The sequence below is a fragment of the Bombina bombina genome, chromosome 1, assembly GCF_027579735.1.
Source record: "Bombina bombina isolate aBomBom1 chromosome 1, aBomBom1.pri, whole genome shotgun sequence".
NCBI classification, from domain to species: domain Eukaryota; kingdom Metazoa; phylum Chordata; class Amphibia; order Anura; family Bombinatoridae; genus Bombina; species Bombina bombina.
Window position 1 is genome coordinate 937,875,018 of NC_069499.1, and position 27,511 is coordinate 937,902,528.

The 27,511-nt window shown below is 43.1% G+C and overlaps 1 protein-coding gene across 1 annotated transcript in view; it reads left to right on the top strand.

The window, feature by feature from the left end:
- The window catches only part of LOC128661728 (retinoblastoma-like protein 1), a 387,986-nt gene that overhangs the window by 98,497 nt on the left and 261,978 nt on the right, over positions 1 to 27,511 (top strand). The window contains exons 5-6 of the mRNA XM_053715950.1: positions 18,029 to 18,256; positions 18,471 to 18,685. Of these exons, the coding sequence (XP_053571925.1) occupies positions 18,029 to 18,256; positions 18,471 to 18,685 (443 nt within the window). The remainder of the gene's footprint in view (positions 1 to 18,028; positions 18,257 to 18,470; positions 18,686 to 27,511) is intronic.

The window sequence follows — 27,511 nt, forward strand, 5'->3', positions numbered from 1 at the left end:
AGAATTTATGCTTACCTGATAAATTACTTTCTCTTGTGATGTATCGAGTCCACGGCCCGCCCTGGCATTTGTCAGCTAAAATTTTTTTTTTGTTTAAACTACAGTCACCACTGCACTCTATGGTTTCTCCTTTTTCTTCCTAGCCTTTGGTCGAATGACTGGGGGTGGAGCTAGAGGGGGAGCTATATCGACAGCTTTGCTGTGTGCTCTCTTTGCTACTTCCTGTAGGGAATGAGAATATTCCACAAGTAAAGGATGAATCCGTGGACTGGATACACCGCAAGAGAAAGTAATTTATCAGGTAAGCATAAATTCTGTTTTCTTCACTTGCTAAACGCACAACTATACCAATTGAAGACAGTTGTGCTTTTAAAGACCCTATGGATAAAAAATTAGAGGGTTTACTTAAGAAAATCTTTGTTCAACAAGGTTTTCTTCTCCAACCAATTGCGTGCATTGTTCCTGTAACTACTGCACCTGCTTTCTGGTTCGAGGCGCTGGAAGATGCGCTCCAGACTGAAACCTCATATGAGGAAATTATGGACAGAATTAAGGCTCTTAAGCTGGCTAATTCTTTTATCACAGATGCCGCTTTCCAACTAGCTGTTAGCGGCAAAGAATTCAGGTTTCGCCATTTTAGCGCGCAGGGCGCTATGGCTAAAGTCCTGGTCGGCCGATGTGTCGTCAAAATCCAAACTTTTGAACATCCCTTTCAAAGGAAAGACCCTCTTCGGGCCTGAATTGAAAGAGATTATTTCAGAAATCACTGGTGGAAAAGGCCATGCTCTCCCTCAGGAAAAGTCCTTCAAGATAAAGAACAAACAAAATAATTTTCGTTCCTTTCGGAATTTCAGGAGCAGTCCCGCTTCATCCTCCCCTGCTGCAAAGCAAGAGGGTAACGCTTCACAACCCAGGTCAGCCTGGAAACCTTACCAGCGCTGGAACAAGGGTAAACAGGCCAAGAAGCCTGCAGCTGCTTCCAAGACAGCATGGGTAGCCCCAGATCCGGGACCGGATCTAGTAGGGGGCAGACTCTCTCTCTTCGCTCAGGCCTGGGCAAGAGACGTACACGATCCCGGGGCCTTAGAGATTGTATCCCAGGGATATCTTCTAGAATTCAAGGACTCCCCTCCAAGGGGAAGGTTCCACATTTCTCGTCTGTCTACAGACCAGACAAAGAAAGAGGCGTTCTTACGCTGTGTAGAAGACCTACATACAATGGGAGTGATCCACCCAGTTCCAATTGCGGAACAAGGGCTGGGTTTTTACTCAAACCTGTTTGTGGTTCCCAAAAAAGAAGGAACTTTCAGACCAATCCTGGATCTCAAAATTCTAAACAAATTCCTCAGAGTCCCATTATTCAAGATGGAGACCATTCGGACAATGTTCCAATGATCCAGGAGGGTCAATATATGACCACCGTGGATCTAAAGGATGCCTATCTGCACATTCCTATCCACAAAGATCATCACCAGTTTCTCAGGTTCGCCTTTCTGGACAAGCATTACCAGTTTGTGGCTCTTCCTTTCGGGTTGGCCACTGCTCCCAGAATTTTCACAAAGGTGCTAGGGTCCCTCCTGGCGGTTCTAAGACCGCGGGGCATAGCAGTGGCGCCTTATCTAGACGACATCTTAATTCAGGCGTCGACTTTCCAAAGAGCCAAGTCTCACACGGAAATTGCATTGGCCTTTCTGAGGTCTCACGGGTGGAAGGTGAACATCAAAAAGAGTTCTCTCTTCCCCCCTCATAAGAGTTTCCTTCCTAGGAACTCTAGTAGACTCGGTAGAAATGAAATTTTTTTCTGACGGAGGTCAGAAAGTTAAAACTCTTAACCACTTGCCGAGCCCTTCATTCCATTCCTCGGCCATCTGTAGCTCAGTGCATGGACACATTCGGACTAATGGTAGCGGCAATGGACATAGTCCCTTTTGCACGGATACACCTCAGACCACTGCAACTATGCATGCTCAAACAGTGGAATGGAGATTATGCAGATTTGTCTCCTCGAATACAGCTGGACCAGGGGACCAGAGATTCTCTTCTCTGGTGGTTGTCTCAGGGAATGTGTTTCCGCAGACCAGAGTGCATCATCGTAACAACCGACGCCAGTCTGTTGGGCTGGGGTGCAGTCTGGGACTCCCTGAAAGCTCAGGGCTTATGGTCTCGGGAAGAAGCTCTTCTCCCGATAAACATTCTGGAACTGAGGGCGATATTCAACGCGCTTCAGGCATGGCCTCAGCTAGCTGCGGCCAAATTCATCAGATTTCAGTCGGACAACATCACGACTGTAGCTTACGTCAATCATCAAGGGGGAACAAGGGGTTCCCTAGCGATGATGGAAGTAACCAAAATAATCAGGTGGGCGGAGGATCACTCTGGCCATCTCTCAGCAATTCACATCCCAGGAGTAGACAACTGGGAGGCGGATTTTCTAAGTCGTCAGACTTTTCACCCGGGGGAGTGGGAACTCCACCCGGAGGTATTTGCCCAGCTGACTCAGCTATGGGGCACTCCAGAATTGGTTCTGATGGCGTCCCGTCAGAACACCAAACTTCCTTTTTACGGGTCCAGGTCCTGGGATCCCCAGGCGGTGCTGATAGATGCTCTAGCAGCGCCTTGGTCCCTCAATCTGGCCTATGTGTTTCCACCGTTTCCTCTCCTCCCTCGTCTGGTTGCCAGAATCAAGTAGGAGAGGGCTTCCGTGATTCTAATAGCGCCTGCGTGGCCACGCAGGACCTGGTATACAGAACTAGTGGACATGTCATCTGTCCCACCATGGACACTACCAATGAGGCAGGACCTTCTAATACAAGATACTTTCAAGCATCCAAATCTAATGTCTCTGCGTCTAACTGCTTGGAGATTGAACGCCTAATTCTATCAGTGTGGTTTCTCTGAGTCGGTTATTGATACCCTGATTCAGGCTAGAAAGCCTGTCACCAGGAAAATCTACCATAAGATTTGGCAAAAATATCTTTTTTGGTGTGAATCCAAGGGTTACTCATGGAGTAAGATTAGGATTCCCAGGATGTTGTCCTTTCTCCAAGAAGGATTGGAGAAAGGATTATCAGCTAGTTCCTTAAAAGGACATATATCTGCTTTGTCTATTCTTTTACACAAACGTCTGGCAGAGGTACCAGACGTTCAAGCGTTTAGTCAGGCTTTAGTCAGAATGAAGCCTGTTTATAAACCTATGGCTCCGCCATGGAGTCTGAATTTAGTTCTTTCAGTTCTGCAAGGGGTTCCGTTTGAACCTTTACATTCCATAGATATTAAGCTTTTATCTTGGAAGGTTTTGGTTTTGGTAGCTATCTCTTTTGCTCGAAGAGTTTCAGAGTTATCTGCTTTACAGTGTGATTCACCTTACCTGGTTTTCCATGCAGATAAGGTAGTTTTGCGTACCAAACCCGGTTTTCTTCCTAAGGTTGTGTCTAATAAGAATATTAACCAGGAAATTGTTGTTCCTTCTCTGTGTCCTAATCCTTCTTCGAAGAAGGAACGTCTGTTACACAATCTTGATGTGGTTCGTGCTTTAAAGTTCTATTTACATGCAACTAAGGATTTCAGACAAACACCTTCATTGTTTGTTATCTATTCTGGTAAGAGGAGAGGTCAGAAGGCGAGTGCTACCTCTCTTTCCTTTTGGCTGAAAAGCATCATCCGTTTGGCCTATGAGACTGCTCGCCAGCAGCCTCCCGAAACTATTACTGCTCGCCAGCAGCCTGCCGAAACTATTACTGCTCATTCTACCAGAGCAGTGGCTTCCACATGGGCTTTTAAACATGAGGCTTCTGTTGAACAGATTTGTAAGGCAGCAACTTGGTCTTCGCTGCATACTTTTTCCAAATTTTACAAATTCGATACTTTAGCTTCTTCGGAGGCTATTTTTGGGAGAAAGGTTTTACAAGCAGTGGTGCCTTCCAATTAAGGTACCTGTCTTGTTCCCTCCCTTCATCCGTGTCCTAAAGCTTTGGTATTGGTATCCCACAAGTAAAGGATGAATCCGTGGACTCGATACATCTTACAAGAGAAAACAGAATTTATGCTTACCTGATAAATTACTTTCTCTTGTGATGTATCGAGTCCACGGCCCGCCCTGGCTATTAAGTCAGGTAGTTTTTTTTTTATTTATTTAAACTACAGTCACCACTGCACCCTATGGTTTCTCCTTTTTCTTCCTAACCTTCGGTCGAATGACTGGGGGGTGGAGCTAGAGGGGGAGCTATATGGACAGCTTTGCTGTGTGCTCTCTTTGCCACTTCCTGTTGGGAAGGAGTATATCCCACAAGTAAAGGATGAATCCGTGGACTCGATACATCACATGAGAAAGTAATTTATCAGGTAAGCATAAATTCTGTTTTTTCCCCCCCTGATACCTAGATTAATTTTCTTTATGCCCCAATATCTAAAATTATTGAGATTTCCCGCATGTACTTCTTTAAAGTGAGTATATAATTTCGTTTCTGTGGATCCATGCTCTATTTTTAAAATATGTTCACGGTGTCACAACATCTGATTTGGAAGACACACGGAGAAGGCGTGACGTCAGACACCGACCCACACGTGTGAAGGTTTGTGAAGCATTCTCTCCATGTCCGGAAAGAAAGACATTTCTCTTGTTAAGTGTATCCAGTCCACGGATCATTCATTACTTATGGGATATTCTCCTTCCCAACAGGAAGTTGCAAGAGGATCACCCACAGCAGAGCTGCTATATAGCTCCTCCCCTCACGTCATATCCAGTCATTCTCTTGCAACTCTCAACTAAGATGGAGGTCGTAAGAGGACTGTGGTGTTTTATACTTAGTTTATTTCTTCAATCAAAAGTTTATTTTTAAATGGTACCGGAGTGTACTGTTTATCTCCGGCAGTATTTAGAAGAAGAATCTGCCTGCGTTTTCTATGATCTTAGCAGAAGTAACTAAGATCCTTTGCTGTTCTCACATATTCTGAGGAGTGAGGTAACTTCAGAGGGGGAATAGCGTGCAGGTTTTCCTGCAATAAGGTATGTGCAGTTAAAATATTTTTCTAGTGATGGAATTTGCTAGAAAATGCTGTTGATACTGAAGTAATGTAAGCAAAGCCTTAAATGCAGTGATAGCGACTGGTATGAGACACATACTCTTATAAAAGTGTAATATAAAACGTTTGCTGGCATGTTTAATCGTTTTTTATATATGTTTGGTGATAAAACTTATTGGGGCCTAGTTTTTTCCACATGGCTGACTTGAATTTTGCCTAGAAACAGTTCCTGGAGGCTTTCCACTGTTGTAATATGAGTGGGAGGGGCCTATTTCTCCAACATAGGTGTGTCCGGTCCACGGCGTCATCCTTACTTGTGGGATATTCTCTTCCCCAACAGGAAATGGCAAAGAGCCCAGCAAAGCTGGTCACATGATCCCTCCTAGGCTCCGCCTTCCCCAGTCATTCTCTTTGCCGTTGTACAGGCAACATCTCCACGGAGATGGCTTAGAGTTTTTTGGTGTTTAAATGTAGTTTTTATTCTTCAATCAAGAGTTTATTTTAAAATAGTGCTGGTATGTACTATTTACTCTGAAACAGGAAAGAGATGAAGATTTCTGTTTGTAAGAGGAAAATGATTTTAGCAACCGTTACTAAAATCGATGGCTGTTTCCACACAGGACTGTTGAGAGGAATTAACTTCAGTTTGGGGAAACAGTGAGCAGACTTTTGCTGCTTGAGGTATGACACATTTCTAACAAGACTCGGTAATGCTGGAAGCTGTCATTTTCCCTATGGGAACCGGTAAGCCATTTTCTTAGTTTAAGTAAAAGAATAAAGGGCTTCATTAGGGCTTAAAAAACTGGTAGACATTTTTCTGGGCTAAAACGATTACTTTACTAAGTATATTTGGCAGATTATTACTTTTAATAGTTGTTAAATCTTGGGGATTGTTTTAATAAAAACGGCAGGCACTGTATTGGACACCTTTTTCACTGGGGGCCTTTTCTAGTCATAGACAGAGCCTCATTTTCGCGCCTCTAATGCGCAGTTGTTTTTGGAAAGCATGGCATGCAGATGCATGTGTGAGGAGCTAAGAACCACTGAAAAAGCTTATAGAAGGCATCATTTGGTATCGTATTCCCCTCTGGGCTTGGTTGGGTCTCAGCAAAGCAGATACCTGGGACTGTATAGGGGTTAAATGTAAAAACGGCTCCGGTTCCGTTATTTTAAGGGTTAAAGCTTTCAAATTTGGTGTGCAATACTTTTAAGGCTTTAAGTTACTGTGGTGAAATTTTGGTGAAATTTGAACAATTCCTTCATACTTTTTCACATATTCAGTAATAAAGTGTGATCAGTTTGAAATTTAAAGGGACAGTAACGGTTTTATTGTAAACGTTTTTTGTGCTTTGTTGACAAGTTTAAGCCTGTTTAACATGTCTGAACCATCAGATAACGATGTTCTATATGTATGAAAGCCAATGTGTCTCCCCATTTAAATATATGTGATATATTTGTGTCATAATGTCCAAACAAAGTAGGGATAATAATGCCATAGATATGATATTGCCCAAGATGATTCCTCTAATGAGGGGAGTAAGCATGGTACTGCATCATCCCCTTCTGTGTCTACACCAGTTTTGCCCACACAAGAGGCCCCTAGTACATCTAGTGCGCCAATACTTATTACCATACAACAATTAATGGCTGTAATGGATAATTCTATTGCATGCATTTTTTTCCAAAATGCCTACTTATCAGAGAAAGCGTGATTGCTCTGTTTTAAACACTGAAGAGCAAGAGGACGCTGATGATATCTGTTCTGACATACCCTCACACCTATCTGAAGGGGCCAGGAGGGAGGTTTTGTCTGAGGGAGAAATTTCAGATTCAGGGAAAATTTCTCAACAAGCAGAACCTGATATTGTAACTTTTAAATTTAAATTTCAACATCTCCACGCACTACTTAAGGAGGTATTATCTACTCTGGATGATTGTGACAATTTGGTCATTCCAGAGAAATTAGGTAAGATGGACAAGTTCCTAGAGGTTCCGGTGCCCCCCGATGTTTTTCCTATACCCAAGCGGGTGGCGGACATAGTAAATAAGGAGTGGGAAAGGCCCGGCATACCTTTTTGTCCTCCCCCTATATTTAAGAAATTAGTTCCTATAGTCGACCCCAGAAAGGACTTATAGCATACAGTCCCCAAGGTCGAGGGGGCGGTTTCTACTCTAAACAAACGCACTTCTATTCCTATAGAAGTTAGTTGTGCTTTCAAGATCCTATGGATTAAAGGTTAGAGGGTTTGCTTAAAAAGATGTTTGTTCAGCAAGGTTACCTTCTACAACCAATTTCATGCATTGTTCCTGTCACTACAGCTGCGTGTTTCTGGTTCGAAGAACTAGAAAAGTCGCTCAATAAAGAATCTTCGTACGAGGAGGTTTTGGACAGAGTTCAAGCTCTTAAATTGGCTAACTCTTTTTTATTTTAGATGCCGCTTTGCAATTAGCTAGATTAGCGGCGAATAATTCAGGGTTTGCTATCGTGGCGCGCAGAGCGCTTTTGCTTAACATCCCTTTCAAGGGTAAAACACTGTTTGGCCCTGACTTGAAAGAGATTATTTCAGACATCACTGGGGGAAAGGGCCACGCCCTTCCTCTGGATAGGTCTTTTAAGGCTAAAAAGAAGCCAAATTTTCGTCCCTTTCGCAGAAACGGACCAGCCTCAAATTCTACACCCTCTAAGCAAGAGGGTAATACTTCTCAAACCAAGCCAGCCTGGAGGCCGATGCAAGGCTGGAACAAGGGTAAGCAGGCCAAGTCACCTGCCACTGCTACCAAAACAGCATGAAGTGTTGGCCCCCGATCTGGGAAGGATCTGGTGGGGGGCAGACTTTCTCTCTTTGCTCAGGCTGGGGCAAGAGATGTTCAGGATCCTTGGGCGCTAGAAATAGTTTCTCAAGGTTATCTCCTGGAATTCAGGGAACTACCCCCAAGGGGAAGGTTCCACGGGTCTCAATTATCTTCGAACAGGCATTCTTACACTGTGTAGAAGACCTGTTAAGCATGGGAGTGATTCATCCTGTTCCATTAGGAGAACAAGGGATGGGTTTTTACTCCAACCTGTTCATAATTCCCAAAAAAGAGGGAACATTCAGACCTATTTTAGATCTCAAGATTCTAAACAAGTTTCTAAGGGTTTCATCATTCAAAATGGAAACCATTCGAACGATCCTTCCTACCATCCAGGAAGGTCAATTCATGACCACGGTGGACTTAAAGGCTGCGTACCTACGTATTCCTATCCACAAGGCACATTTTCGGTTCCTAAGGTTCGCCTTTCTGGACAAGCATTACCTGTGGCACTTCCATTCGGATTAGCCACTGCTCCAAGGATTTTCACAAGGGTACTAGGGTCCCTTCTAGCGGTGCTAAGACCAAGGGGCATTGCAGTAGTACCTTACTTGGACGACATCCTGATTCAAGTGTCGTCTCTGTCAAAAGCAAGGGCTCATACGGACATTGTCCTAGCCTTTCTCAGATCTCACAGGTAGAAAGTGAACATAGAAAAAAGTTCTCTGTCCCCGTCAACAAGAGTTCCCTTCTTGGGAACAATAATAGTTTCCTTAGAAATGAAGGTTTTTCTGACAGAGGCCAGAAAATCAAAACTTCTAAGCTCTTGTCAGGTACTTCATTCTGTTCTTCTTCCTTCCATAGCGCAGTCCATGGAAGTAATAGGGTTGATGGTTGCGGCAATGGACATAGTTCCTTTTGCACGAATTCATCTAAGACCATTGCACCTGGGCATGCTCAGACAGTGGAATGGGGATTATACAGACTTGTCTCCGACGATACAAGTAGATCAAATAACCAGAGATTCACTCCGTTGGTGGCTGACCCTGGACAACCTGTCACAGGGAATGAGCTTCCGCAGACCAGAATAGGTCATTGTCACGACCGACGCCAGTCTGGTGGGCTGGGGCGCGGTCTGGGAACCCCTGAAAACTCAGGGTCTATGGTTTTGGGAAGACTCTCTTCTCCCGATAAACATAATGGAACTGAGAGCGATATTCAATGCTCTCAAGGCTTGGCCTCGACTAGCAAAGGCCAAATTCATAAGGTTTCAATCAGTCATCATGACGACTGTTACATATATCAACCATCAGGGGGTAACAAGGAGTTCCCTGGCGATGGAGGAGCATCCGGGGGAGTGGGAACTCCATCTGGAAATCTTTGCCCAAATAACTCAATTATGGGGCATTCCAGACTTGGTTCTGATGGCCTCTCGTCAGAACTTCATGGTCCCTTGTTACGGGTCCAAATCCAGGGATCCCAAGGCGACTCTATTGGATACAATAGTAGCACCTTGGATCTTCAACCTAGCTTATGTATTCCCACCGTTTCCTCTCATTCCCAGGCTGGTAGCCAGGATCAATCTGGAGAGGGCTTCGGTGACCTTGATAGTTCCTGGGTGGCCACGCAGGACTTGGTATGCAGACCTGGTGAATGTGTCATCGGCTCCACCATGGAAGCTACCTTTGAGACAGGACCTTCTTATTCAGGGTCCATTCGAACATCCGAATCTGGTTTTCCTCCAACTGACTGCTTGGAGTTTGAACGCTTGATTTTTTCAAAGCGTGGGTTTTCAGTTTCTGTAATAGATACTCTTATTCAGGCTAGAAAGCCTGTAACTAGAAAAATTTACCATAATATATGGAAAAAATATATCTGTTGGTGTGAATCTAAAGGATTCCCATGGAACAAGATAAAAATTCCTAAGATTCTTTCCTTTCTACAAGAAGGTTTGGAGAAAGGATTTTCTGCGAGTTCTCTGAAGGGACAGATCTCTGCTTTATCTGTTTTACTTCACAAAAGGCTGGCAGCTGTGCCAGACGTTTAAGCGTTTGTTCAGGCTCTGGTTAGAATCAAGCCTGTTTACAGACCTTTGACTCTTCCCTGGAGTCTTAATCTAGTTCTTTCAGTTCTTCAAGGGGTTCCGTTTGAACCCTTACATTCCATAGATATTAAGTTATTATCTTGGAAAGTTTTGTTTTAGGTTGCAATTTCTTCCGCTAGAAGAGTTTCTGAGTTATCTGCTCTGCAGTGTTCTCCGCCCTATCTGGTCCATGCAGATAAGGTGGTTTTTACGTACTGAGCCTGGTTTTCTTCCGAAGGTTGTTTCCAACAAAAATATTAACCAGGAGATAGTTGTACCTTCTTTGTGTCCGAATCCAGTTTCATAGAAAGAACGTTTGTTACACAATTTGGACGTTGTCCGTGCTCTAAAATTCTATTTAGATGCTACAAAGGATTTCAGACAAACATCTTCCTTGTTTGTTGTTTATTCTGGTAAAAGGAGAGGTCAAAAAGCAACTTCTACCTCTCTATCTTTTTGGCTTAAAAGCATCATCAGATTGGCTTATGAGACTGACGGACGGCAGCCTCCTGAAAGAATCACAGCTCATTCCACTAGGGCCGTGGCTTCCACATGGGCCTTTAAGAACGAGGCTTCTGTTGATCAGATATGTAAGGCAGCGACTTGGTCTTCACTGCACACTTTTACCAAATTTTACAAATTTTATACTTTTGCTTCTTCTGAGGCTATTTTTGGGAGAAAGGTTTTGCAAACCGTGGTGCCTTCCATCTAGGTGACCTGATTTTCTCCCTCCCATCATCCGTGTCCTAAAGCTTTGGTATTGGTTCCCACAAGTAAGGATGACGCCGTGGACCGGACACACCTATGTTGGAGAAAACAGAATTTATGTTTACCTGATAAATTACTTTCTCCAACGGTGTGTCCGGTCCACGGCCCGCCCTGGTTTTTTTAATCAGGTCTGATGATTTATTTTCTTTAACTACAGTCACCACGGTATCATATGATTTCTCCTATGCAAATATTCCTCCTTTACGTCGGTCGAATGACTGGGGAAGGCGGAGCCTAGGAGGGATCATGTGACCAGCTTTGCTGGGCTCTTTGCCATTTCCTGTTGGGGAAGAGAATATCCCACAAGTAAGGATGACGCCGTGGACCGGACACACCGTTGGAGAAAGTAATTTATCAGGTAAACATAAATTCTGTTTTTAGCGCTTTTTTGCGCAGCAAAAATTAGACACAGACATCCAGCTTCTTCCTGCATGTTCCAGGACTTCTCTGAAGGGCTCAAAAGGCTTCAAAAGTCGTATTGAGGGAGGTAAAAAGCCACAGTAGAGCTGTGGCAGTTGTTGTGACTGTTTAAAAAACGTTTTTGTCATTTTGTTATTCCGTTTTTGGTATTAATTGGTTAATCATCCATTTGCAAGTGGGTGCAATGCTCTGCTAACTTGTTACATACACTGTAAAATTTTCGTTAGTGTAACTGCCTTTTTTCACTGTTATTTCAAATTTGGACAAAATTTGTGTTTCTTAAAGGTGCAGTAACGTTTTTTATATTGCTTGTAAACTTGTTTTAAGTGTTTTCCAAGCTTGTTAGTCTCATTGCTAGTCTGTTTAAACATGTCTGATACAGAGGAACCTACTTGTTCATTATGTTTGAAAGCCATGGTGGAGCCCCATAGGAGAATGTGTACTAAATGTATTGATTTCATCTTAAACCGTAAAGATCAGTCTTTATCTATAAAAGAATTATCACCAGAGGGTTCTGTCGAGGGGGAAGTTATGCCGACTAACTCTCCCCACGTGTCAGACCCTTCGCCTCCCGCTCAGGGGACGCACGCTAATATGGTGCAGGACATGGCTGCAATCATGAATAATACCCTGTCAGAGGTATTATCTAGATTGCCTGAATTAAGAGGCAAGCGCGATAGCTCTGGGGTTAGGAGAGATACAGAGCGCGCAAATGCTGTAAGAGCCATGTCTGATACTGCGTCACAGTATGCAGAACATGAGGACGGAGAGCTTCATTCTGTGGGTGACATGTCTGACTCGGGGAAACCTGATTCAGAGATTTCTAATTTTAAATTTAAGCTTGAGAACCTCCGTGTATTGCTTGGGGAGGTATTAGCTGCTCTGAATGACTGTAACACAGTTGCAATTCCAGAGAAATTGTGTAGGCTGGATAGATACTATGCGGTGCCGGTGTGTACTGACGTTTTTCCTATACCTAAAAGGTTTACAGAAATTATTTGCAAGGAGTGGGATAGACCCGGTGTGCCCTTTTCCCCACCTCCTATATTTAGAAAAATGTTTCCAATAGACGCCACTACACGGGACTTAAGGCAGACGGTCCCTAAGGTGGAGGGAGCAGTTTCTACTTTAGCAAAGCGTACCACTATCCCGGTTGAGGACAGTTGTGCTTTTTCAGATCCAATGGATAAAAAATTAGAGGGTTACCTTAAGAAAATGTTTATTCAACAAGGTTTTATTTTGCAGCCCCTTGCATGCATTGCGCCTGTCACTGCTGCGGCGGCATTCTGGTTTGAGGCCCTGGAAGAGGCCGTCCATACAGCTCCATTGGAGGAAATTATTGACAAGCTTAGAACGCTTAAGCTAGCTAACTCATTTGTTTCTGATGCCATTGTTCATTTGACTAAACTAATGGCTAAGAATTCCGGATTCTCCATCCAGGCGCATAGGGCGCTATGGCTTAAATCCTGGTCAGCTGACGTGACTTCAAAGTCTAAGTTACTCAACATTCCTTTCAAGGGGCAGACCTTATTCGGGCCTGGCTTGAAGGAAGTTATTGCTGACATTACTGGAGGCAAGGGTCATACCCTTCCTCAGGACAGGGCCAAATCAAAGGCCAAACAGTCTAATTTTCGTGCCTTTCGAAATTTCAAGGCAGGAGCAGCATCAACTTCCTCCGCTTCAAAACAAGAGGGAACTGTTGCTCATTCCAGACAGGCCTGGAAACCTAACCAGTCCTGGAACAAGGGCAAGCAGGCCAGAAAACCTGCTGCTGCCCCCAAGACAGCATGAAGGAACGGCCCCCTATCCGGAAACGGATCTAGTGGGGGGCAGACTTTCTCTCTTCGCCCAGGCGTGGGCAAGAGATGTTCAGGATCCCTGGGCATTGGAGATAATATCTCAGGGATATTTTCTGGACTTCAAAGCTTCTCCTCCACAAGGGAGATTTCATCTTTCAAGGTTATCAGCACACCAGATAAAGAAAGAGGCATTCCTAAGCTGTGTGCAAGACCTCCTAGTAATGGGAGTGATCCATCCAGTTCCACGGACGGAACAGGGACAGGGGTTTTATTCAAATCTGTTTGTGGTTCCCAAGAAAGAGGGAACCTTCAGACCAATCTTGGATCTAAAGATCTTAAACAAATTCCTCAGAGTTCCATCATTCAAAATGGAAACTATTCGGACCATCCTACCCATGATCCAAGAGGGTCAGTACATGACCACAGTGGACTTAAAGGATGCCTACCTTCACATACCGATTCACAAAGATCATCATCGGTTCCTAAGGTTTGCCTTTCTAGACAGGCATTACCAATTTGTAGCTCTTCCCTTCGGGTTGGCCACAGCCCCGAGAATCTTTACAAAGGTTCTGGGCTCACTTCTGGCGGTTCTAAGACCGCGAGGCATAGCGATGGCTCCGTATCTAGACGACATCCTGATACAGGCGTCAAGCTTTCAAATTGCCAAGTCTCATACAGAGATCTGGCATTTCTGAGGTCGCATTGGGATTCTTATAGATTCTGTAGAGATGAAAATTTACCTGACGGAGTCCAGGTTATCAAAACTTCTAAATGCTTGCCATGTCCTTCATTCCATTCCACGTCCGTCAGTGGCTCAGTGCATGGAAGTAATCGGCTTAATGGTAGCGGCAATGGACATAGTGCCATTTGCCGCCTGCATCTCAGACCGCTACAATTATGCATGCTAAGTCAGTGGAATGGGGATTACTCAGATTTGTCCCCTCTACTAAATCTGGATCAAGAGACCAGAGATTCTCTTCTCTGGTGGCTATCTCGGGTCCATCTGTCCAAGGGTATGACCTTTCGCAGGCCAGATTGGACGATTGTAACAACAGATGCCAGCCTTCTAGGTTGGGGCGCAGTCTGGAACTCCCTGAAGGCTCAGGGATCGTGGACTCAGGAGGAGAAACTCCTCCCAATAAATATTCTGGAGTTAAGAGCAATATTCAATGCTCTTCTAGCTTGGCCTCAGTTAGCAACCCTGAGGTTCATCAGATTTCAGTCGGACAACATCACGACTGTGGCTTACATCAACCATCAAGGGGGAACCAGGAGTTCCCTAGCGATGTTAGAAGTCTCAAAGATAATTCGCTGGGCAGAGTCTCACTCTTGCCATCTGTCAGCGATCCACATCCCAGGCGTAGAGAACTGGGAGTTGGATTTTCTAAGTCGTCAGACTTTTCATCCGGGGGAGTGGGAACTCCATCCGGAGGTGTTTGCTCAACTGATCCATCGTTGGGGCAAACCAGAACTGGATCTTATGGCGTCTCGCCAGAACGCCAAGCTTCCTTGTTACTGGTCCAGGGACCCGGGAGCGACGCTGATAGATGCTCTAGCAGCTCCTTGGTTCTTCAACCTGGCTTATGTGTTTCCACCGTTTCCTCTGCTCCCTCAACTGATTGCCAAAATCAAGCAGGAGAGAGCATCAGTGATTCTGATAGTGCCTGCATGGCCACGCAGGACCTGGTATGCAGACCTAGTGGACATGTCATCCTTTCCACCATGGACTCTGCCTCTGAGGCAGGACCTTCTAATACAAGGTCCTTTCAATCATCCAAATCTAATTTCTCTGAGACTGACTGCATGGAGATTGAACGCTTGATCCTATCAAGGCGTGCCTTCTCCGAGTCAGTCATTGATACCTTAATACAGGCACGAAAGCCTGTCACCAGGAAAATCTACCATAAGATATGGCGCAAATATCTTTATTGGTGTGAATCCAAGAATTACTCATGGAGTAAGGTTAGGATTCCTAGGATATTGTCCTTTCTCCAAGAGGGTTTGGACAAAGGATTATCAGCTAGTTCTTTAAAAGGACAGATTTCTGCTCTGTCTATTCTTTTGCACAAGCGTCTGGCAGAGGTTCCAGACGTCCAGGCATTTTGTCAGGCTTTGGTTAGAATTAAGCCTGTGTTTAAAACTGTTGCTCCCCCGTGGAGCTTAAATTGGTTCTTAAAGTTCTTCAAGGAGTTCCGTTTGAACCCCTTCATTCCATTGATATTATACTTTTATCTTGGAAAGTTCTGTTTTTGATGGCCATTTCCTCGGCTCGAAGAGTCTCTGAGCTATCTGCCTTACAATGTGATTCTCCTTATCTGATTTTTCATGCAGATAAGGTAGTTCTGCGTACTAAACCTGGGTTTTTACCTAAGGTGGTTTCTAACAAGAATATCAATCAAGAGATTGTTGTTCCATCATTATGTCCTAATCCTTCTTCAAAGAAGGAACGTCTCTTACATAATCTGGACGTAGTCCGTGCCTTGAAGTTTTACTTACAAGCTACTAAAAATTTTCGGCAAACATCTTCCCTATTTGTCGTTTACTCTGGACAGAGGAGAGGTCAAAAAGCTTCGGCAACCTCTTTCCTTTTGGCTTCGGAGCATAATTAGCTTAGCCTATGAGACTGCTGGACAGCAGCCTCCTGAAAGGATTACAGCTCATTCTACTAGAGCTGTGGCTTCCACCTGGGCCTTTAAAAATGAGGCCTCTGTTGAACAGATTTGCAAGGCTGCGACTTGGTCTTCGCTTCACACCTTTTCAAAATTTTACAAATTTGATACTTTTGCTTCTTCGGAGGCTGTTTTTGGGAGAAAGGTTCTTCAGGCAGTGGTTCCTTCCGTTTAATCCTGCCTTGTCCCTCCCATCATCCGTGTACTTTAGCTTTGGTATTGGTATCCCATAAGTAATGGATGAACCGTGGACTGGATACACTTAACAAGAGAAAACATAATTTATGCTTACCTGATAAATTTATTTCTCTTGTAGTGTATCCAGTCCACGGCCCGCCCTGTCCTTTTAAGGCAGGTCTAAATTTTAATTAAACTACAGTCACCACTGCACCCTATGGTTTCTCCTTTCTCGTCTTGTTTCGGTCGAATGACTGGATATGGCAGTGAGGGGAGGAGCTATATAGCAGCTCTGCTGTGGGTGATCCTCTTGCAACTTCCTGTTGGGAAGGAGAATATCCCATAAATAATGGATGATCCGTGGACTGGATACACTACAAGAGAAATAAATTTATCAGGTAAGCATAAATTATGTTTTTATATTTCCCTGATATATTTCATGGTGGTAAGATACTGCAAGACCCAACCCTGATATCATTTTTGGTGATGACTTTCTTTTGTGGCACATCTCCCACCCCTCATTTGCATTTGTTTCTTTTCCTACCCTTTTTTGCTTGGCTATGTGTCAGACTAGCTCTTGGGGTTTTAGAATCTTTGCCGCCTCCTAGTGGCAGGAAGAGTAATTCCCAAGAATAATGGATTGTGGTTTGTTACCACCATGAAAGAAATTTATCAGGTAAGTATAAATTAGGTTTTTACATTTTGAACAACATAAAGAGCCCTTGAATGCTCCGTGCTGCTAAAGGAGAGAGGATGTTTGTCATGTAGTTTTGTCACTTCTAGTGCTCTCATTGTATTGATACCCATAAAGTATATATGTCACTTGTTATTGATTGCTTTAGATAAACCTGTGTGCCAGTGGTACATACAAAAAAGGCAGTCGCTTCTGGGAAAGTATGGAGTGTTCAGTAAAAATTTGAGCAACACCTTTTATTTTGTGGTATTTATAGCAAACCAGCACATTAAATTGTGTTAAAAGATTTGGAAATTTGAACAAGCTCTCCAATAAGGAATTTTAATACTGTTTTGATGTAAAGGACACCAATAAATGTAAAATGTTTAAATGACTAGTAAATATAGTAGATTTGCATAATCGGCAAAGGCATGATAACCAAACAATGCAATTGCACTTAGACAGAATTTCAATTGAGTAGTAGATTTATTTTTTTTTCTGACCAATTTAAAAGTTATGTCTATTTCCACTCCCACTGCATTATGTGACAGCCATCAGCCGTTCACTAATGTATATACGTATATTCTGTGAATTCTTGCACATTCTCAGTAGGAGCTGGTGACTCAAAACGTTTACATATAAAAAGACTGTGCACATTTTGTTAATGGAAGTAAATCAGAAAGTTGTTTAAAATTGCATGCTGTATCTGAATCATGAAGTTTAGTTTTGACTTGAGTGTCCTTTTAAAGGAACAAGGAATTGATGCTTTTATTCCAGTCATTTTAGGACCGTGAATTGCACTTTGCATACATTTTTTGTTCATTTGTTATTTATTAATTTATTATTTTAAGATGACAGATAAGACTGCACATGTGCACAGTTTTTCAGTGTGTCTTGTGTGACAATAAGCAACTTGGGCTAAATGGCCCCTACCTATATTGTCTACAGAAAAAAAGGGCAATTCTAGTTGAAAAATGATATGCTCTGTGTGTTAAACCGCTAGCGCTGCTGATTGAATCAGCGACAAGCACTGCTGATTGAATCAGCGACAAGCACTGCTGATTGAATCAGCGACAAGCACTGCTGATTGAATCAGCGACAAGCGCTGCTGATTGAATCAGCGACAAGCGCTGCTGATTCAATCAGCGACAAGCGCTGCTGATTCAATCAGCAACAAGCGCTGCTGATTGAATCAGCGACAAGCACTGCTTGGGGCCCCAACAGTGCACCACAGGTCCCAGGGAGTATTTCTATTGTGTGTGTTGTCTTAGTGCTCTAACCGGTTAGAGCATGTCATTTTTTGACTATTATGTCCCCTTAAAAAACAAAAATGCCTTCATGAGTATTTTGTTTTCTATGGACACCTTGAAATCCATTACCCTAAAGTGTGCAGAAAGGGATGTGTTAAAGTTAATACATCACATTCATGTCCCTTTATCGGCTGAATGGCAAAGTACAAAGTCAATGTTTTCAGCTGTGGGAAGCAACAAAGTTCACTAAAGGGGTATTTAATTAAAGATCTTAATTCACAGCATGGTAATGTTTTGCAATTATATTGACACTTTGACCTGTTTATTACAGCACAAATATTAAAATTTTTACATTTTATGTATTTTTTTTTTAGATTCACAGCCGTTGTCACCACTGTCTGTTCATGAACGCTACAGTTCTCCTGCTGCAGGCAGTGCCAAAAGGAGACTCTTTGGTGATGACTGTCCTAAGGAATCATTGGCAGAGAAAATCACACCTGACGTCACCAGAATTAGAATTTTGCCAGGCCTTCCTTCTGAACGACTGTGTTTGTCTCCGGATAAAGCCTGCCCGTTGTCTGGGCAAAATCTGAATATACCTAGTAAGCATTTGTCCATAAATAAATGTTTGCTGTTTATACTGTGTCTGAAGGCTACAGTTCCTATATCTATATATTTAACAGATAACAATGGCTAGTTTATTTTTCTTAAGAGGCATTTATTCTAAGACTAAAATTTTGACCCAAGAAAGTTAATCTATGCAGCTCCAAATGAACATAATTAAGGTTAAAATGCCTTCTCTATTTACCTTTTAAGATATCGCAAGTGAAAGTGTAAGAATAACTTGTACACCATTGTCCATGAAGACTTCTCCTCCTTCCCAAAATGAGAATGGCGTTCAGGTTCCTTTGACAGCACAAGCCTTAATTAGCCCATCTTTAACACGTCCGATTACAAGAGCACCGGAAATGTGTCTTACTTCATCAGGGAAGCCAAAAAGAACTGGTTCTCTGGCTCTATTTTTCAGGAAGGTAAGTGTCTTGGGTAGGAAGATGGGTTAAAATCTTTTTAATGTTGTGGGTTGTCAGCCATTATATGGACCTTGAAGTAAATAGCTATGAGAGCAATTCACTGTTGGTGACAATATATATACAGTGGATATAAAAAGTCTACACACCCCTGTTAAAATGTCAGGTTTCGGAGCGGAGCCGGCAGCGGTTAGGATGGCCGCATATCTCCGGAGCTCCGTTGAAGGGTTCTCTAGAACAGCTGTCCTGGGGCCCAAATAGCGACTATAACAGACACCAATGTTAGCATACATCTCCCTATAACATCGCTCCTGCTGGGACATAGCTGTAAACGGCACTGCAACACTCCGGGAGCAAGTGACGTCCTCCTTTATGGAGAAACTACAAAGCCCGGTCGCCATCTTGCCTTCAACAGCACTGCGTGCAGAGCCTTCCTCTATGCGTCCTGCATGCCTGAAATGAAAGAAACTTTTTCTTCTATATTACAGCGGATGCTTTTCCTTACTGTGGCCTGTGGATGGAAACAGTAGCAGTGTACTTGCTGGGTAATCAACCATTGACTGTGGTACAGTGACTTTTTATAACACTGCATGTTCATTACCTAACAAGACATCACCATCTTAATATCAAATCTGCACATATAAAGGCAAATTACCCCAGATGTCAGATATGTGATAATAGAGAACAGTCAGTACATCTGAAACTCGTATACACTGAATTGCGTACATGTGAGGAGTGAACTACTAAAGGCTCATTTCGTGCCGATGCTTATTCAAGTCAGACAACATATTATATATATATATATATATATATATATATGAACAGAGAGGCGCAAACGCACTAATCACGGTCTGTAAAGCTGAGTTACACAACATACTGGCTTTTATAATCATTAGACTCTTAACCCTTTCAGCCTTGTTATGGCGGCATGAAAATCTTCAAAAGCGGAGAAACTTTCAAAACAGATGGCCGCTAAAGTGCATACTATGCCCTCTTATTTTACCGCTACTGACCACTCTTCACCATCTAATCATAGTACCACTAAGAATAAATCGCCAGTACTCTCACTGTCCCAAGAACTTATTGCAGCATCTCCCACCTCTGGGAACCCACAAATATCTCCTACTATGCTATCCCAGTTTGCGACAAAGCAAGATATTTCTGATATTTTTCGTACATGTTTGAGGGAGGAACTAACTGAGATAAAACAGGACCTTCATGCTTTAGGGTCCAGGGTTGAGATGTTAGAAGCTGTCAGCGAAGACATACACAAGGATATTCAATGAATTGATGAAAAATCTATGACACAATCAACGCTTTGATGGATAAGATTGATGACTTGGAGAATAGAAGCAGAAGGAAAAACCTTAGGCTTAGAGGCATCCCTGAATCTATACTACCACAGTATTTCCCTGAATACCTGCAAGCCTTATTTAGCACTCTAAAGGAGTCTTCATATACTGATAATATTTTATGGGTAAGGGCGCACCGCGCTTTACGTCCCAAACCTCCTGAGTCAGCCCCTCCTAGGGACATCATCATTCGGTTTAAAAAAAATTTGGAAAAAGAGATGCTGCTCAATCAATCCAGAAAACATCAACCGGTGAGATTCCGAGGCAATATTATACAGTTTTTTCAGGACCTCTCTACGAGAACCTTACGGATCAGAAAAGAGGTTGCCCCTCTTACAACACTACTGCGCAATAAAAGAATTGCATATGATGGGGCTTCCCTGTTCAATTACTAGTTATTCAAGACAACCAGAGACTAATTTGTAAAAGCCCAGCTGACATCTTATCTTTCAGCAGAGAACTTGGATTAGAAATACCTTTGGATAGCACAACAATATCTACATCGGATCAAGCGCCCGCCAAAAGGCCTAATCGCAAACCCCCAGCCTGGCAAACAAAGATACCACGTAAAAGCAAATCATCACAATCATCTGTCAGACCGGAAAAAAAGACAAATGTCACCACTCCTAAACCACTCTTCTTCTTCTGGAGAGGACTGCACATGACACTTAAGAGCCTATTTCTTTCTATACAATTATGGCAAGAGCAAATACCCATTTGGTCTGGATCTTGCTTTTGTATCTCTAGAAGGTGACCTTTACTGTAACCACTGATGTCAATTACTGTATGAAGCTTATCTGGAGAGGTAATATAGATCCTTTTTATACAATACCTGTTGAATGTTTTCCGTATCAGCTTTCAGTTACCCCAGGATATGGACATACTCTTGGCCCTGATAACTCGGGTATAGAGTTTCATAAGACACTGTAAGAGATACCCACTTCATTTTCTGTTACCCCTTTTGTAAGATTTCTCTATTTATGTCTACATTTATACTTAGAGATTTGTTTGATGTTGTTTTGATTATGTTTCAAACTGTTTTGAGTTTATTATTTATATTTTATTGTTGGCGCAGTATCATGGTGATAGGCAATACTATATCTCTCACTTCTTCCCCAAATACATCAATGGTAAGCTCTAAAACTTTTCCTATTTCTATTGCTACCCAGAATGTCAAGGGTTTTAATTCCCCAAGTAAAAGATCTAAAGCTTTGAATGACTTATACAAGAGGGGTGTTGATGTCTTAATGTTGCAGGAAACCCACTTTAAAAAAACAGATTCCAAAATATTTCGGCAGATATTATACCCAACAGTTCCATAGCGCTGCCACTACTAAACATTGTGGAGTTAGCATATTAATTCGTAGCCACATTCCTTTCCAGTTGACGCAACAATTTAGGGACCCGGAAGGCAGATTCTTAAGTATTACAGGCTTGATGTATGGTAGACCAATAACACTCATCAATGTATATGCTCCTAACACTAAACAGCTTACATTTTTTAAGTTTCTTTTCTGCAAATTCTTAGATGTGTCTAAAGGACCCACCTTTATAGGAGGCGATTTTAATTGCCTTTTTCAGCCAAACATAGACAGCTCAAATCCATCTCCCAGAGTTTCAAAACGTACAACGTTATACTTATGGAAAAATCTCAAAGATTGCAATCTATATGGCACATGGAGATATATCCATCCTACAACCAGGGATTATAAATTTTCTCTTGCAAGGTGTATCCAGTCCACGGATTCATCCTTGTGGGATATTCTCATTCCCTACAGGAAGTGGCAAAGAGAGCACACAGCAGAGCTGTCCATATAGCTCCCCCTCTGGCTCCGCCCCCCCAGTCATTCTTTTTGCCGCTCTAACAAGTAGCATATCCACAGGAGGGTAAAGTGAATGTGGTGTTAGATTTGTAGTTTTTATATCTTCAATCAAAAGTTTATTTCTCTTGTTAAGTGTAGTCAGTCCACGGGTCATCCATTACTTATGGAATATATCTCTTCCTAACAGGAAGCTGCAAGAGGATCACCCAGCAGAGCTGCTATATAGCTCCTCCCCTCACATGTCATATTCAGTCATTCTCTTGCAGCCTAACTAGATAGGTCGCTGTGAGAGGTCTGTGGTGTTTTTTAACTTAGTTTATTTCTACAATCAAAAGTTTGTTATTTTAAATGGCACCGGAGTGTGCTGTTTATTCTCAGGCACCATTAGAAGAAGAATCTGCCTGCGTTTTCTATGATCTTAGCAGACGTAACTAAGATCCACTGGCTGTTCTCATCTGAGGAGTGAGGTAACTTCAGAGAAGGGTAATAGCATGCAGGGCCCCCCTGCAAATGAGGTATGTGCAGTAATTATTTTTCTGAGGAATGGAATTGACTGAGAAAATACTGCTGATACCAATGTAAAGTAAGTTCAGCCTTAAATGCAGTGATAGAGACTGGTATTAGGCTGATGAGTGTGTGTACACTGAATGTATTTTTCTAAGGAATGGAATTGACTCTGAAAATACTGTTAATACTGAAATAATGTATGAGCCTTAACTGCAGTAAAAGCGACTGGTAGCAGGCTTATTAATAACACTTCATAACTTTTCAAATGTATGTTTAAAACGTTTACTGGCATGTTAATCGTTTTTTGTGAGGTACTTGGTGATAAAACTTATTGGGGCATGATTTTTACCACATGGCCATCTTTGTTTTCTGCATAGAAACAGTTTTCTGAGCTTCCCCACTGTTGTAATATGAGTGGGAGGGGCCTATTTTAGCGCTTTTTTGCGCAGTAAAAATTCAGTCACAATCTGTCTACTTCATCCTCCATGATCCAGATCGTCTCTAGAGAGCTCAGGGGTCTTCAAAATTCATTTTGAGGGAGGTAATCGGTCACAGCAGACCTGTGACAGTGTGTTTTGACTGTGAGAAAAAAAAAAAACGTTAATTATTAAATTGTTAATACGTTTTTGGGTATTAAGGGGTTAATCATCCATTTGCTGGTGGGTGCAATCCTTTGCTAACTTAATACATTTACTGTGAAAAATTGGTTGCTATAACTATTTTGGTTCATTGTTATTTCAACTGTGACAGCTTTTTGTGCTTCTTAAAGGCACAGTAGCGTTTTTTATTTTGCTTGTAAATTTATTTAGAAAAGTATTTCCAAGCTTGCTAGTCTCATTGCTAGTCTGTTTAAACATGTCTGACACAGATGAATCTCTTTGTTCACTATGTTTAAAGGCCAATGTGGAGCCCAATAGAAATTTATGTACTAATTGCATTGATGCTACTTTAAATAAAAGTCAATCTTTACATGTAAAGAAATTATCACCAGACAACGAGGGGGAAGTTATGCCGACTAACTCTCCTCACGTGTCAGTACCTTCGCCTCCCGCTCAGGAGGTGCGTGATTTTGTGGCGCCAAGTACATCAGTGAGGCCCTTACAAATCACTTTGAAAGACATGGCTACTGTTATGACAGAAGTATTATCTAAATTGCCAGAATTAAGAGGCAAGCGCGATAGCTCTGGTTTAAGGACAGAGCGCGCGGATGAGGTGAGAGCCATGTCAGATACTGCGTCACAGTTTGCAGAACGTGAAGACGGAGAGCTTCATTCTGTGGGTGACGGATCTGATCCAGGGAGACTGGATTCAGAGATTTCTAATTTTAAATTTAAGCTTGAGAACCTCCGCATATTGCTAGGGGAGGTATTAGCGGCTCTGAATGATTGTAACACGGTTGCAATTCCAGAAAAATTATGTAGGTTGGATAGATACTATGCGGTACCGGTGTGTACTGACGTGTTTCCTATACCTAAAAGGCTTACAGAGATTATTAGCAAGGAGTGGGATAGACCTGGTGTGCCCTTTTCCCCTCCTCCCATATTTAGGAAAATGTTTCCTATAGACGCCACCACACGAGACTTATGGCAGACGGTCCCTAAGGTGGAGGGAGCAGTTTCTACTTTAGCTAATTAGGATAGTTGTGCCTTTTCAGATCCAATGGATAAGAAATTAGAGGGTTACCTTAAGAAAATGTTTGTTCAACAAGGTTTTATCTTACAGCCCCTTGCATGCATTGCGCCTGTCACTGCTTCGGCGGCATTCTGGTTTGAGTCTCTGGAAGAGGCCATTCGCACAGCTCCATTGGATGAAATTATGAACAAGCTTAAAGCACTTAAGCTAGCTAACGCATTTGTTTCTGATGCCGTCGTACATTTAACCAAACTTACGGCTAAGAACTCCGGATTCGCCATCCAAGCGCGCAGAGCGCTATGGCTTAAATCCTGGTCAGCTGACGTGACTTCTAAATCTAAATTGCTTAATATTCCTTTCAAAGGGCAGACCTTATTCGGGCCCGGCTTGAAAGAAATTATAGCTGACATTACGGGAGGTAAGGGCCATGCTCTACCTCAGGACAGGGCCAAATCAAAGGCCAAACAGTCTAATTTTCGTGCCTTTCGTAACTTCAAGGCTGGAGCAGCATCAACTTCCTCCGCTCCAAAACAGGAAGGAGCTGTTGCTCGTTACAGGCAGGGCTGGAGAGTTAACCAGTCCTGGAACAAGGGCAAGCAGGCCAAGAAACCTGCTGCTGCCCCCAAGACAGCATGAAGAGAGGGCCCCCTATCCGGAAACGGATCTAGTGGGGGGCAGACTTTCTCTCTTCGCCCAGGCTTGGGCAAGAGATGTCCAGGATCCCTGGGCGTTGGAGATCATATCTCAGGGATATCTCCTGGACTTCAAAACTTCTCCTCCACGAGGGAGATTTCATCTTTCAAGGTTATCAGCAAACCAAATAAAGAGGCATTTCTACGCTGTGTACAAGACCTTTTACTAATGGGGGTGATCCACCCAGTTCCGCGGACGGAACACGGGCAGGGATTCTATTCAAATCTATTTGTGGTTCCCAAGAAAGAGGGAACCTTCAGACCAATCTTGGACTTAAAAATCCTAAACAAATTTCTAAGAGTTCCATCATTCAAAATGGAAACTATTCGAACCATCCTTCCCATGATCCAAGAGGGTCAGTACATGACCACAGTGGATTTAAAGGATGCCTACCTTCACATACCGATTCACAAGGATCATTATCGGTACCTAAGATTTGCTTTCCTAGACAGGCATTACCAGTTTGTAGCTCTTCCCTTCGGATTAGCTACGGCTCCAAGAATCTTTACAAAAGTTCTGGGCTCACTTCTGGCGGTACTAAGACCGCGAGGCATAGCGGTGACTCCGTACCTAGACGACATTCTGATACAAGCGTCAAGTTTTCAAACTGCCAAGTCCCATACAGAGATAGTTCTGGCATTTCTGAGGTCGCATGGGTGGAAGGTGAACGTGGAAAAGAGTTCTCTATTACCACTTACAAGAGTTCCCTTTCTAGGGACTCTTATAGATTCTGTAGAGATGAAAATTTACCTGACAGAGGCCAGGTTATTAAAACTTCTAAATGCTTGCCGTGTCCTTCATTCCATTCCACACCCGTCAGTAGCTCAGTGCATGGAAGTAATCGGCTTAATGGTAGCGGCAATGGACATAGTACCATTTGCGCGCCTGCATCTCAGACCGCTGCAATTGTGCATGCTAAGTCAGTGGAACGGGGATTACTCAGATTTGTCCCCCCTACTAAGTCTGGATCAAGAGACCAGAGATTCTCTTCTATGGTGGCTCTCTCGGCCACATCTGTCCAAGGGGATGACCTTTCGCAGGCCAGATTGGACGATTGTAACAACAGACGCCAGCCTTCTAGGCTGGGGTGCAGTCTGGCACTCCCTGAAAGCTCAGGGATTATGGACTCAGGAGGAGAAACTCCTCCCAATAAATATTCTGGAATTAAGAGCAATATTCAATGCTCTCCTAGCTTGGCCTCAGTTAGCAACTCTGAGGTTCATCAGATTTCAGTCGGACAACATCACGACTGTGGCTTACATCAACCATCAAGGGGGAACCAGAAGTTCCCTAGCGATGTTGGAAGTCTCAAAGATAATTCGCTGGGCAGAGTCTCACTCTTGCCACCTGTCAGCAATTTACATCCCAGGCGTAGAGAACTGGGAGGCGGATTTTCTAAGTCGCCAGACTTTTCATCCGGGGGAGTGGGAACTTCATCCGGAGGTCTTTGCTCAACTGATTCTTCGTTGGGGCAAACCAGATCTGGATCTCATGGCGTCGCGCCAGAATGCCAAGCTTCCTTGTTACGGATCCAGGTCCAGGGACCCGGGAGCGGTGCTGATAGATGCTCTGACAGCCCCTTGGGTCTTCAACATGGCTTATGTGTTTCCACCATTCCCGATGCTTCCTCGTTTGATTGCCAAGATCAAACAGGAGAGAGCTTCTGTGATTCTGATAGCGCCTGCGTGGCCACGCAGGACCTGGTATGCAGACCTAGTGGACATGTCGTCCTGTCCACCGTGGTCTCTACCTCTGAGACAGGACCTTCTAATTCAGGGTCCTTTCAAACATCCAAATCTAATTTCTCTGAGGCTGACTGCATGGAGATTGAACGCTTGATTCTATCAAAGCGTGGCTTCTCGGAGTCGGTTATTGATACCTTAATACAGGCTAGGAAGCCTGTTACCAGAAAAATTTACCATAAGATATGGCGTAAATATTTATATTGGTGCAAATCCAAGAGTTACTCATGGAGTAAGGTTAGGATTCCTAGGATATTGTCCTTTCTACAAGAGGGTTTAGAAAAGGGCTTATCTGCTAGTTCGTTAAAGGGACAGATTTCTGCTCTGTCTATTCTTCTACACAAACGTCTGGCTGAAGTTCCAGACGTTCAGGCTTTTTGTCAGGCTTTAACTAGGATTAAGCCTGTGTTTGACTGTTGCTCCGCCGTGGAGCTTAAACTTAGTTCTTAATGTTCTTCAAGGCGTTCCATTTGAACCCCTTCATTCCATTGATATCAAGCTGTTATCCTGGAAGGTTTTGTTTTTGATGGCTATTTCCTCGGCTCGAAGAGTCTCTGAGTTATCTGCCTTACATTGTGATTCTCCTTATCTGATTTTTCATTCAGACAAGGTAGTTCTGCGTACTAAACCTGGGTTCTTACCTAAGGTAGTTACTAACAGGAATATCAATCAAGAGATTGTTGTTCCATCACTGTGTCCTAACCCTTCTTCAAAGAAGGAACGACTTTTGCATAATTTGGACATAGTCCGTGCCCTGAAGTTCTATTTGCAGGCAACTAAAGATTTTCGTCAAACTTCTTCCCTGTTTGTCGTTTACTCTGGACAGAGAAGAGGTCAAAAGGCTTCGGCTATCTCTCTCTCTTTTTGGCTTCGTAGCATAATACGTTTAGCCTATGAGACTGCTGGACAGCAGCCTCCTGAAAGGATTACAGCTCATTCTACTAGAGCTGTGGCTTCCACCTGGGCCTTTAAAAATGAGGCCTCTGTTGAACAGATTTGCAAGGCTGCGACTTGGTCTTCGCTTCACACCTTTTCAAAATTTTACAAATTTGACACTTTTGCTTCTTCTGAGGCTATTTT